Here is a 13,561-nt window from a genome sequence, read left to right as displayed (position 1 = left end):
ACTCTACTGACCCACCCCATTAAGTCTGAGTGCTGATGACTTAGTTCCTTTGCTCGACCCTCGTAGGGATCCCACGTGGATGTCCCATCTATTCTTAAAGTCGAGCACTCTGGTGGCCTTGATCACCTGCCTCGGAAGTTTGTTCCAATGATCCACCACCCTTTCTGTGAAGAAGTACTTCCTGGTGTCACCACTAAATTTCCCTCCTCTGAGTTTAAGTGGGTGCCCCCTTGTGACCGAGGGTCCCATGGGAAAGAATATGTCGTTTTCCACCTCGACACGACCTGTGACGTATTTAAATGTCTCAATCATGTCACCCCTTTCCCTGCGCTCCTCTAGAGTATAGAGCTGCAATTTGCCCAGTCTTTCTTCGTATGAGAGACCCTTGAGTCCGGAGACCATTCTAGTGGCCATCCGCTGGACCGACTCGGCTCGAAGCACATCTTTACGGTAATGCGGCCTCCAGAATTGCACACAGTATTCCAGATGAGGTCTCACCATGGATCTGTAAAGTGGCATTATGACTTCAGGTTTGCGGCTGACGAAGCTTCTCTTGATACATCCCATCATTTGCCTTGCCTTGGATGAGGCCTTCTCTACTTGTTTGGCAGCCTTCATGTCTGCACTGATGATAACTCCCAACCCGTTCTTCTGAAGTCCTAGCTAGTGCTACTCCATTCAAGGTGTATGTTCTGCATGGATTTCTACTGCCGAGATGCATGACCTTACACTTCTTAGCGTTGAAGCCCAGCTGCCATGTCGAGGACCAGTTTTCCAACGTGATCAGATCTTGCGTCATACTATCCTTGAGATTGCTTTCACTTACTATATTACACAGTTTGGCGGCGTCAGCGAACAGCGCTACTTTACCCTGAAGCCCCCGGGTCAAGTCCCCTATGAATATGTTGAAAAGGGATGGTCCTAGGACTGATCCCTGCGGCACTCCGCTAGTCACCTCCGATGTCTCAGAGAGGGTGCCGTTGACCACCACCCTCTGAAGTCTTCCACTCAGCCAATCATTGACCCATGCAGTTAGTTTCTCACCCAACCCCATCGATTTCATCTTGTTTAATAGTCTACGGTGCGGGACACTGTCAAAAGCTTTACTGAAATCCAAGTACACTATGTCTAGAGACTCTCCCGAGTCTAGCTTTCCTGTCACCCAGTTAAAGAAGCTGATAAGATTGGATTGGCATGACCTGCCCCTAGTGAATCCATGTTGACAGGGATCCCTCAGATTTCCCTCATCCAATATCGTGTCTAATTTACCTTTAAGTAGAGTTTCCATGAGTTTACACACTATTGATGTGAGACTCACTGGCCTGTAATTCGCAGCCTCTGCTCTGCAACCCTTTTTGTGCAGAGGAACAACGTTGGCTGTTTTCCAGTCTAGGGGGACTCTCCCCGTACCTAGGGAGAGATTGAAGAGCATGGCTAACGGTTTTGCCAGAACATCGCATAGCTCTCTGAGCACTCTTGGGTGCAAATTATCCGGTCCCATAGCTTTGTTCACCTTGAGTCTTGACAGTTCTCTGTAAACATCAGTTGGTGTGAACTCAAAATTCTGAAATGGGTCTTCCATGCTTTGCTTTGCTTCCAGCCGTGGCCCGTGCCCTGATGCCTCGCAGGTGAAGACTGAACAGAAGTAATCATTCAGTAGTTTGGCCTTATCAGAATCTGTTTCCACATAGTTCCCTTCTGGCGTTCTAAGGCGTACTATCCCGTTTGTGTTCTTTTTCCTGTCGCTAATGTACCTGAAGAAGGATTTGTCCCCTTTCTTAATGTTCTTCGCTAGAGTTTCTTCCATTCGAAGTTTGGCCTCCCTGACTGCTGTTTTGACCGCTGCAGACTTTGTCCTGTATTCAATGTTTGCTTCTTTTTTCCCCGTGCGTTTGTATGAGAGAAATGCTTTTTTCTTTTCTTTGACGAGGTTAGAGACCTCATTAGTGAACCATTGGGGTTTCTTTTTTCTTTGCTGTTTGGTTACCGATTTTATGTAGCGTTCAGTTGCCTCATGAAGGGTCAATTTCAAGGTTGACCACATAGCTTCCACATTATCAGTTACTTCTTGAACCTGCAGCATCTGATGGACGAAATCTCCCATGCGTGCGAAGTCAGTGCCTCGGAAATTGAGTAAGATGTGCAAATCAGGTGTGTAAGTGCTATTATTTTTTTTTAGCTTATATGCACAATTAACACCTTTCTTAGCTGCCAATTATAGTCGTGCCCTAAAATTGCCAATTATACTTTTGCCCTAAAATTCCAAAAATGGTATTATAATATAAATTTGATTTACTTGCAGCTTTATATGGGACAGATCTGCATCCAATATGTTTTACAACTGAAATAATATCACACATATACAATATAAATCATCAATATATCTTTTTAAAATATTAAATACAGCAACATAAAATTCCTGTTGGTGTTGCACCTTTCCCCACTCATTCTGGGGAGCTGGGCAAACAACATTCAGATTTAAATAATTATTCCAATAATTCACCTTCCAAACCCATATATTAAAAAAGTACTTTATTATTAAAAAAAAAAAGTACTTATTGCATAATATATGACTCATATTCTTCAATAGAACAACAAATAAATCGTAATATATTTCCTGTAAACTAACATTTTTTAAATTCTTTCTACTCTCATATCTTACATATTGTTTTTATATATCTGAGGAGTGACTATTCACCATGGGAATGCTGGAAATTCTCAAACACATTGGAATGAACACACAGGGTCCCTTTTACCAAACTGCAGTAATTGGTTAGAGTGCAGCAATGTAGCTGTGTTAATTAATTAGCATAGAACACTCCCACTTTCCACCCCCCAGACCCACCCCCAGTGCATGGTTAGTGTGTGCTAATCCCAGAATGCCTCACAGCCCTTTTATGCTGCGGTAAGCACACGTTAGTGCTTACCACAGCTTAGTAAATGAACTCCACAATGGAGAAGTTTTTAAATTGTCTGAGCTGAACTTTTTATTTGCGGTTTTAGATCGGTATGGTATCCAGGAATTTTTTCAGGATGCTGTTCGGGTGCTCTGTCATTCCCCAAATGCTTTTGTCTTGGCCAATTTACTCTGTTCTCCTTTGTTTCCCATATGTCGCGGCACGCATCAGGGTTGTCCCCTTTCCCCATTGTTGTTTGCTCTGTCGTTGGATCCCTTGATGTTATGCTTAACGAGGCTATTCCGGGCATTCGAATAGGCGCTTCGGAATTTAAGATTTCAGCCTTTGCTGATGACTTTTTAGTCCATATCTCGGATCCTACTGTGTCCCTTCTGAATCTGATGGCCACCTTAACTCTTGGCTTGGGCCTTTTCCTCTTCAATGGGCCTCCACTTCTTTTCGTTATTTAGGGATCTTATTGACAACTCATACTTCCGCGTTGTATCGTGTTAACATCGACTCTTTGTTGTGTTATTCAGCTGAGTGTTTTGCCCGCTGGTCTCCTCTTCCTTTGTCTTTACATGGCAGAATCCATTTATTTAACATGGTCCTTTTTCCTAAATGGCTTTATACATTGCAGTTACTCCCTTTGTGGCTTTTGAAAAAGGATATTACCAAACTACATTCTATGCTTTCTCGTTTCTGTTGGGGGGGGACGAAGGCCGCGGGTGGCATTGTGATACCTGCTTGGTGTTTGGGATGGTGGGGGGTTAGGGATGCCGCATTTTCAGTTGTTTGATGCGTTATCTTGGGGAGTGGCTTTCGGATCGCCTGAATTTTACACCTAAACCCAATGAGAAGGAATTTTTTGCCCCATGGCATATTCTGTCTTTGGTTCAGGCACCTCGCTCTGAATTACCTGCTCAATTTAAGGGTGGTTTGCCGTTGATCACTAGATATTTGCCTATTCAAGGGATCTCCAATTCCGCCCAGGAATAGAAAATGCTAGTTTTCGTAAATTGGCGTCGCGAGATCTTAACTTGCTTACCCATATTCTACAGGCTGATGGCTCCTTAATATCTTGGAATGATCTTAGCTCGTCTGGTGTTTTTTCCATTGGGGATTTTCTTGCTTTTCGGCAACTTCATCATTATATTTGGTCTCTCCCTCAAGACGCTTTAGCTTTCCTATTGAAGACAGGTTTGCGGCACTTCTGGATCCATATTTGGAGGTTGGATTTACGGTTTCTGGTCTCTATAAGGACTTTCATCGTATTATGGGACAGACTGATCGTGCAGCGATACAGACGCGTTGGTGTCAAGATCTGGGGATAGCGCGAGATGCTTTGGATCTCCTTTCCTTGATTAAATGAATCCCTGGAGTCTCTGTTAATGCAGATCTGCTTGAATGTCAATTTCGGGTACTTCATCGTGGCTATTTTACAAAGAGTCAGTTATGTTATTCGGGTTATGCGGATTCACCTCTGTGCCCTAAATGCCTCATGCAGCCCCATTCGTTTATCCACGCTTTTTGGTCCTGTGTGAAAATTAAACGCTTTTGGAGGCAGGTCTTATCTTACGTAGAGGGTGTTTTGGGTTGTATGCTTCCTCTTTCTGTGGCTGGTCTTTTGCTGGATAAATATGAGGCCTTTTGCGTGCCTGATCCGGGTCAGCGTCAGTTTATGCGGCGGGTGGGCGCCTTGGGGAAGAAGGTGATTCTTTCTGTCTGGATCGGAGATGCTTTACCTTCCTTTTGGGCTTGGAGGAATCGTTTGCATGCTCTGCTGCTGCTGGAACGGAGGGATGTGTGTCATAGCTTGCGACGAAAGCGACAGTTTCTTCAGATTTGGGACTCCTATCTCCATTCTCTTTCGCCAAGGGCTCGAAGTAACATTTTGAATTCCTTGTAAACCTCTCCAAGGCCAGAGCTCTCTCTATTGTTCTCGCTGGGGCGCCAGGGGTGCGTGGGAGGCTGTGAACTTTTCTTCCGTGTTGTTTTAACTTCTTTTTATTTCTGGGGTTTTTTTTATGTTGGGGTTTCGTTATTGGCAGTGGGTTATAAGAGTCCAAGCCTACTGCTCTAAGATTTTTATTTGTTTTTGGATCACGGGGTTTGGGTTGGAATTGTTGGATCTGTTGCTTTGTACTTGGGTTTCTTTCTATTGTTCTCTGAGTTTGTTGGTTGGATTTTTTGTTTGAAAATAAAAATTGATTCAACATAAATTGTCTGACCTGATTTCAAACAATAAAGGTACATGCCATTGAAAATGGAGTTTTCAGGTCTAGGTCTAGGTTATTCAAATGCTTGAAATGATGTGCAAGGCACCATACGGATTTAATGTCAATTAATAGATTTATGTATGCTTGTATGTACTAGTTATAGCACTGTGAAGTTAATACACTGTTAAGACTGTAGATAGAACAGAAGTGTGGAATGTTTTCTAGATAGGGGAGAGAAACAAAGTAAGGAACTTTGCACTGAAGTAGTAAGTGAAATTGCTAACTCAGGCATGAGGAGAACCACATATGTGAGGTAATTCCATAAGGATCCACCTAAATTTAGGCGACATGCATCTAAATGACCGTTTCCAGCTATGCACTGTTCTGTAACCACCAGTAGTTTAGCCAGATTACTACATTTGAGTGGACCTGAGCCCAGAGTGGGTGGGCACAAAACTCTCCACCACCGCCCTCCACCCTTCGCCCCACCATCCCTCTATCACCCCGCAACTCAGAATATAAATACCACAGCGGGGATCCCCAAGCCCTGCCAGCTGAAGACCTCCTCCTCTGGTGGCCAGAACTCCTACCAAACTTAGCAGTTGGCGGAAATATCCCTAGGCCATTGCTGCCACCAGCAGCCTATGCATCTACAGTTTTTGCGAATGCGAGCTTTTGCTGCTGGTTGCTGAGCTTGGTAGGAGTTCTGGAGGGGTTTGAGGATCCTCGCCAGCCAGATCAAAGTTACACCACTGCTAAGTGGTCCTGAACTCAAAGTGGGTGGTACATTGCTGCACTCTACCAATTAGTACCTGGTTAGCACATGAGCCCTTAATGGCGAATTCTATAAAGTCCGCCTAGCAGATGTAGGCGTCTAACTTAATTGTTTAATAAACTTAATCTTTCAAGTCATGTCCAGTGTAAAAAACGGTGCTCTGATTGAGCAGCTGACCATTGCAGGAATTAAGGCGTGACCCCAGTAGTTACTGTTCCCCTCCCTCTCCCGTGAAAGTGAAACTGGAAAGGAAAATCATGCTTTATGCATTACAGGCATTCTGATGCAAGCTAGTACATTGGATATTAAACCAAAGATCCTTGGTTCAAATCTCACTTTAACTAAAAAAAAAAAAAAAATTAATTGTGAGCCTTCCAGAAACAGAAATATACCTACTGTACCTAAATATATATGCACCTGCAAGCCTGAAGGCTATAAGTGGGGTACATTCAGATACAGAAGTATTTTTCAGTGAGTGGAGGGCTCACAATTACAAACAGTTAAAGTGGGATTTTAAACCAGAGACCCTTGGTTTAAAGTCCAGTACACTCACCACTAGGCTATTCCTCTGCCCTGCCTGGAAATCTCTGTGGCTATTTTTTTCAAAATAATGCCAGACAGATGTCCCTTTTCCTGGTTTTGTTTTGTTTTATTTTTGCTGTTCATAAGTTAGATGTTTCATATTGGACATTCTTAGCACAAAAACGTCCATCTCATAGTCATTTTCACTCAGAAAATCTGGACTTTTTCCTGTTTGGAATTGGCTGTGAGATAGACCTTTTTTGGGGACATTATGAGAAGGACATCCCAATTCTGATTTGGCCTCCCAGTATTGTTAATAGGTCAATGCTGAAATTCAAAAAGAGCAAACAAATCACACGTTCTAGATCACTTTGGCAAACAGAGGAATAGATGCATCAAAGCTTTGCCCCAGTTGAAAACCCTTATTTTGCAAATCTACATTTTCATTGCTCCATCTGGTGCCGTGTTTGCACTGTAAATTTGCCTCTGAGGTATTTTCAAGAACTTTGCATAACTGTTTTTGTGTTCTTTCTCTCTACAGATTCAGTTTTAGATGATTTTGTTCAGATGCACTATGTTTTTATGCCAAATAGCCAGCTTTGCCCAGCTTTGATGGCACAATATCCTTTGACCTGGCATCTTTTACATTCTAGGAAACGGGTGAAATAGATTATGTTATATCAAACTCTCAAACTATTGGAAGTTAAATGAATAAGTTCTGTGAGTCAAACCACCTTACAATTTAATCACAGATCATAACAAACAGCTAAACAGTCTAATAAATATTAAAATTTTGATGTGACATGCTCAGACCCACAACCTGAGTGCGTGAGTGTTTAGTGAACAAAGCAAAGGTTGCCAACGGGACCATCACAGCACCCACGAAGCAGAAGCTGTGAAAATGTATTTAGAATTTGTTCTGTTAGATTAATTTAAGTTTGTTAAATGTATGTGTGTAAGTTGTGTTTATTTTAGTTTATTCACTCTTTTAGTGTCCTCTCCTGTTGAAACGTTCAGTAGGCGAAACTCAAGTCGGGGTGGGGGGAGGGGAGGGCGGCTTGATATGAGCAGCTTATGGAGTTATTTTCACAACAGTATTCATAAGGGTGTGCCGATGAAGCAGTGTTACCACCATGGATATTTAGATAAGTTGAAACTTTCTTGATGTTATCGTTTAATAACATATAATAATTATTATCTGGCGGTCAGGACAGTGGGTGCTGTGATGGTCTCATTGGCAACCTTTGCTATGTTCACTAAACACTAAGCACTGAGGTTGTGGGTATGAGCACTTCACATCACAACTTTAATATTTATTAGACTGTTTAGCTGTTTGTTATGATCAGTGATTAAATTGTGGCATAGCAGCAATGGACAAACCAGTCTTCATGATCACTAGGTTTCTGCCATAAGCATCTGAACTTCTGTGGTCATCATGAAAATTGACAGAGACATCTGGACTTGTGGTCACTGCTTAGGGAAGGGTTTCTGCTATTTCCATAGCACCATAAATGCAAACAGTGCCCTAGAAGATAATTCACATTGTGGCCTGACTCATAGGGCCGGATTCTGTATAGGACACCCAGTCTCAGCAGCCGCCTAAGCAGCGTTTGAGAATTGCATACAGGCATCCTATATAGAATTGTGTCTGTCCTAATGGACAGACTCCTAACCACTCTGATTCTCTAACCGGTGTCCATTTCATAGGCACCAGTTAGAGAATCACTTTGCCACTGAACCGATTGCAGCAAGGAAATCTCCATGCTGTGATCAGTTTAGTGGCTGCAGCAGGAAACCCATCCCCCCCACAAAGACAACCAGCAGGAGGAGTTCCTAACTCCTCCTGCCGCCACCTCCCGAGACATCTTGTGGCAGATGGAATGACCAGTCCCTCCTGCTGTCACCCCCACTCCTTAGGGGTAGCCTAAGGGATCTGACCAATTGGCATCGTAGGCCAGAATGCACTGGGAGAGAGGCCTAAGATTCCAATTGGCCCAGACATCTAAGGCCCCTTCTATGGGAGGGGCATCCATGTCTTCAGAGGGGGTTCAGGCAAGAGGGACTGGGCATCTCTCCTGCCGGTGATCTTCGGGGAGTGGAGCAGCAGCAGGAGGGCACCTCGCCTGCTGAGGGTTGTCTCAGAGGGGTAGCAACAGGAGGATTTGGTCACTCCTTGGGTGAGTTTAAGCTGCCCCTCATGCTTCCCTAGGCTCGCGAAAATACCTACAATGTAGGCTGCCTGCCTTGGGTTTTGTTTTTTAAAAACATGCGTCCCATTTGGCTAGTTAGACAGCGATAGGATGCCTACTGTTGCGTACAATCGGGACGCTATTTATAGAATTTCCCTCATAATGTTTGTGTTGCAAATATGTGACTCGCCTTGGTTAGAAGTGTGGAAAAAATGGATCTAATTGTGAAAGAAAAGCACAGGGAACTTCAGTAACTTGCTTGCACACACAGAATGGTGACTGCTGTAATAAACTTGGGCTGCTGGGTCATAATTCTAGTGTGGCTTGGCGACTTCCTTCTGCCTCTTGTGGTCTTTTCCAATTCAATTAGAATGTGCCAAATTTGGGCTATAGTATAAGGACTCTATCCAGGGTTCTTAGATTTGTCCGGTATTCTCCTCTCTCTTTGGCAGAGAGCTACAGATTGTAGCTGGGAATTTGGTATCCAGTATATCTTATAGAATACTTTATATATAAACTGGTATGGAACCAGTCAATTCAGACAGCCTGTTTAAATACAGAATGATTGACCATAGGCTGACAGTGAATATTATGAAATAATTTTATGAAATAAAAATAAACAAATGTTCTTGTTGCTTTTCACTGTAACCCACTAGCAGTTGAATGAGTAAATCTGAAATGTTTATCTGCCATGAAAATGACAAGCAAATAACACTGATGTACTGTATACTGTATGCTAGTTTCCTCCTTGTGATTCACATTCAGCATTTACTGTCCTTAATCAGGCTGCCCCCTACTGGCTACATGTACTGCTTGCAATTGTAATTGTTAAGGAACTAGATTTTGTTTTCTGTTTAGAGGACTTGGATTTTTTTTTTGAGTGCTGCTAAGGATCCTATATTTCTGAGGGTTGTGGAAATTCAAAGGATGCTGTGTACTTGCCCCCAAAACAACTTTCTCAAAATGGCTTTGCATTGCAGAAGCTTTCAGCACAATTTTTTTTAGAGCAGTGGGTGCTGCAGCTTGACAAAGTTTGCAAGACACTGGGATAGACCAAAAGAATATCTTCGGCATAGATGAAAAATTTAATATCAAAAGATACATATGCAGAGCTAATGGACTAAGGAAGATATTAGCAAGGGGGACAGTACAGAACCATGAGGAAAGCACAAGCCTTTAGTCAATTGGTCCCTGTCTCAAATCATCTGCAGTGCTTCCTTGAGTTCAGCAATTGTTTCTGGTTTTGGGTGGAGCTTGTGATAGGCCTCCAATATTGCTCTGCAGACAAAAGTCTACATCACTATGACATCATTAACAGTACGCTGGTACCTCCCTTTTTTTTTTTTTTTTTCCAAAATAATGGTAGTTTTACAGTTCAGTAAATCTAAAAACGGTTTGACTACCAAAAATCACTACTTAATGTATCCACTTACTTGGCAGGTAAACGTTTGCCAAGACTAGTCAGAGAAACGGAACCACAATAATTATAAAGACGAGCCTCAGAACACTCAAGCAGAGACATAAGCTCAGCTGAACATTAAGCCATAAAAGGCTCCAAAGTAATTAGATCATAGGCTCCTCTACCCGGGGGAGAAACCGCAGTAAAAGAACTCAAAGGGCCCACTGAGAAAAACCTACGGTTACACCCACTGAATGAGCATAATTGTTCCCAAAATTCCCAAAACTTAGTGCTGGCAAACAAGGAATAGTAACAAGGAAACAAAATCAAAATCACAAATATAAATATAAATGTAGAAAATATGAATATAAATGTAGAAAAGCTCCAACAGTACTTATCTCCAGACGGTTGCAGCCATGTGCTCTCAAGGGATCCACTTGTGTCTACAAATACGCTGTCCCACAGTGAATTTGTATTCCAACTAAAGTCTAGGAGCTATTCACTTTCTTCCCCCTTCAACAAGGACCTTGTTTCACTGAATTCTGCTGCTTCAGGAAAGAAGGAAGCTGAGAAAAACGCACATTTGCTGCCGTTGTGAAGAAGAATTACTCCTACACCCATGCTCAAAAAGGGGCGGGCAGTTTTGTTTCCAAAAGAACCAATCAGTAACAAATAAAAATGAATTATATCACAAAGAACTGATATTAAACAGTCTCAAAAATCAACAAAAGAAAAGAAGCTACTGAAGAACGAAAAAAAAAAAAAAAAATAATAATAATAGCCAGTCAATAGTGTTATTTAACCCAAGAGGTTCAAGAGATTGCAATTTAAAAATCCAAAATTGTTCACATTGTCGTAACTTCTTTTTATAATTCCCCCCTCTTACCCTGCAACAGCTGTTCAATGACAACAAATCTCAAATCCATAAAATGATGCTCCAGAGCCACACAATGTTAAACCATAGAAGCTTCTAGTCTTTTATGTTTCATGCAAGATCTGTGTTCTACTACTCGAGTCTTAAAAGCTCTAGAGGTTTACATTGCAAACACTTTTGCAAACAAAGATCGACTCAGGAAACTGGGACTGTTTACCCTTGAGAAGAGAAGACTGAGAGGGGATTTGATTGAGACTTTCAAAATATTAAAAGGATTTGATAAAATAGACCAAGAAGCAGCATTACTGACATTTTCACATGTGACACGGACAAGAGGTCATAGCCTGAAACTGAGTGGCAGCAAGTTCAAGACAAATGTCAGGAAGTTTTCTTTCACACAGCACGTGGTGGATCCTTGGAATGCACTCCCGGAGGAGGTTGTGGAGGAGACTACTGTACTGGGATTCAAGCGCAAGTTAGATGCCTTCCTTCTTGCATATCATATTGAGAGATACGGTAAATCCGGGTCTCCATATAGGAGTACCTAAATGGGCCACTGCGTGTGCGGATCGCCGGACTAGATGGACCTCGGTCTGATCCGGTGAAGGTGTTTCTTATGTTCTATGTTCTTATGTTTTGAATGTATTTGCAAGTGCAGCTCTGTGATTTTCCCCAGTATGTCGTAATCCTGGTTTTACTCTTAGGGCTCCTTTTACAAAGCACCGCTAGGGCCTTAACGCGTGGAATAGCGTGTGCTAGATTGCCGCACGCGCTAGCCGCTACCACCTTCTTTTGAGAAGGTGGTAGATTTCTGGCTAGCACGCGCTATAACGCGCGCTAATCTGGTGCGTGCGATAAAACCGCTAGCACGGCTTTGTAAAAAGAGCCCTTAGATTTTTAGAGGGTACTTTTCTAATAAGTCACCTAGGTAGGAAGGGCAAATAGGCACATTTGTGGGATATTTTATAAAGGCCATTAAAAAAACAATGGCTAGGTGCCACTCCTGAAGTCTAACAATCTAAAAATGAGACACGTTTTTAGCGCACGCACTGGATTAGCGCACGCTATAGTATGTGCTAGCCAAAAAACTACCGCCTGCTCAAGAGGAGGCAGTAGTGGCTAGTGCGCGTGGTATTTTAGCACGCGCTATTCCGAGCGTTAAGGCCCTAACGCACCTTTGAAAAAGGAGCCCATAATGCTTCAACAAACACTGTGTTAACTTTTTAATCAAAATTCAAAGAGGAAAAAGGACGTCAGACACCTTCCCAACAAGATTTTTGATTTATCTCAATATACGAAATTAAGATGCAGCTCTCATTCATTGGTCCTTTTTTAAAAAAAACCTCTCTCTTTAATTTTATAAAGTGCAACCCATTCGATTAGTGTTATCTCAAATTCAATCCTTCTTTATTGTATCCGTTTAATATTTTTAAGGATGATCCTGAATTTGTAGATCATTGGAACAGGATCTTAAATGTTCATTAGATTTAATGCTTTTGATCAATGAAAAACGCAGAGCAGCCATTAAAGAGAGAGAATATCTTGATAATGAGCTGAAAAAATTGAAAAATGGGAACCCAGCTGAGGAATGTTAAAAGCAACATCATAATCTCAAGGATACATTAGAGAAAATTAAAAATAACACTGGCCAACACTCATTTTAGTACCTCAAATGTTAGATTTATTTCTGAGTATATTTGACCTGCTGATTCCAAAAATGGCACCAGTTTTCTCCTATCAGCTCTAGTTTTTGAGATATAGAATATATGCCATATACCACTCTTCACCCTGCTCGCCCATTTAAAAAAATCAGGATATTTTAATGTAGTGTTTAAATTAATATCATTTAAGCATGAAAAAAGCATATTAAAAATGAAAAGAAACATGTACAACATGAAAATCTACTTATTTCATACCAAAAACACAAGTTTATGATACAAACTTTCCAGTAATTCAATACATAAGAAGCTTCTTTTGTAAGACTTCCGAGAGTGGGCTCTGTCAGGACAATTCCACATAAGATTCTAACAGTAGTCAGCCATCATGTGTGCATCCCATCTTCCTTGGTATCTGGCTTCCATTGTTTTTATGTCTTAGTGAAATCTTTCATTTTGCTCTTCGCTTAAGTCACCAAGGTTCTCTGGAAAGCGATCTAAGTAACTCTGCAGATAATGGACCTTTAACACTCATGTTACAGCCAAGCCTGTTGAAATGAAAGAACATATCCTCTACTAATTGTGTGTAGCTGTCTGCCTTCATGTTGCCAAGAAAGTTTTTCACAACAAAAATAAATGAAGGCTAGGCACATGATTCAATTTATCTGATATGTGGACCATCGAAAATTCCTGCCTTCAGTTTTTCTATGGTAAGTCCAGGTTGTATAATGTAACCAGCTCCTTAATTGTAACTTTTTCCTGGAACTGTCCAGTTCTCTTAATTGTAACTTTTGTTCCTGGAAATGTCCAGTTATCTTCTGATGTAATCCGCTTAGAACTGCAAGGTACAGGCGGAATAGAAGTCAGTAATGTAATGTAATGTAATATGCGCTCACGTGTATTCAATGCACAGACCAACCTTTTCAAATTGTTTCAGCAAGCCTCTAGTGGTGGCAGTATGATTCTATCTTATGCTTCTAAAGGTTCATTGATTACATTTTGTCCTCCAACCACCATATATACTCTCAGAG

At 41.7% G+C, this 13,561-nt stretch overlaps 1 protein-coding gene across 9 annotated transcripts in view; it reads left to right on the top strand.

Annotated features, from left to right (window-relative positions):
• The window catches only part of RAPGEF4 (Rap guanine nucleotide exchange factor 4), a 251,957-nt gene that overhangs the window by 165,518 nt on the left and 72,878 nt on the right, over positions 1 to 13,561 (top strand). For all 9 annotated transcript variants that reach the window (XM_033947094.1, XM_033947091.1, XM_033947092.1 and 6 more), the window contains one exon: positions 6,955 to 7,033. In XM_033947094.1, coding sequence (XP_033802985.1) covers positions 6,955 to 7,033 — 79 coding nt within the window. The remainder of the gene's footprint in view (positions 1 to 6,954; positions 7,034 to 13,561) is intronic.

The sequence above is a fragment of the Geotrypetes seraphini genome, chromosome 5, assembly GCF_902459505.1.
Source record: "Geotrypetes seraphini chromosome 5, aGeoSer1.1, whole genome shotgun sequence".
Classification (NCBI taxonomy): domain Eukaryota; kingdom Metazoa; phylum Chordata; class Amphibia; order Gymnophiona; family Dermophiidae; genus Geotrypetes; species Geotrypetes seraphini.
The sequence above is the reverse complement of the archived record's forward strand: the minus strand, read 5'-3'. Positions and strand labels throughout refer to the sequence as shown.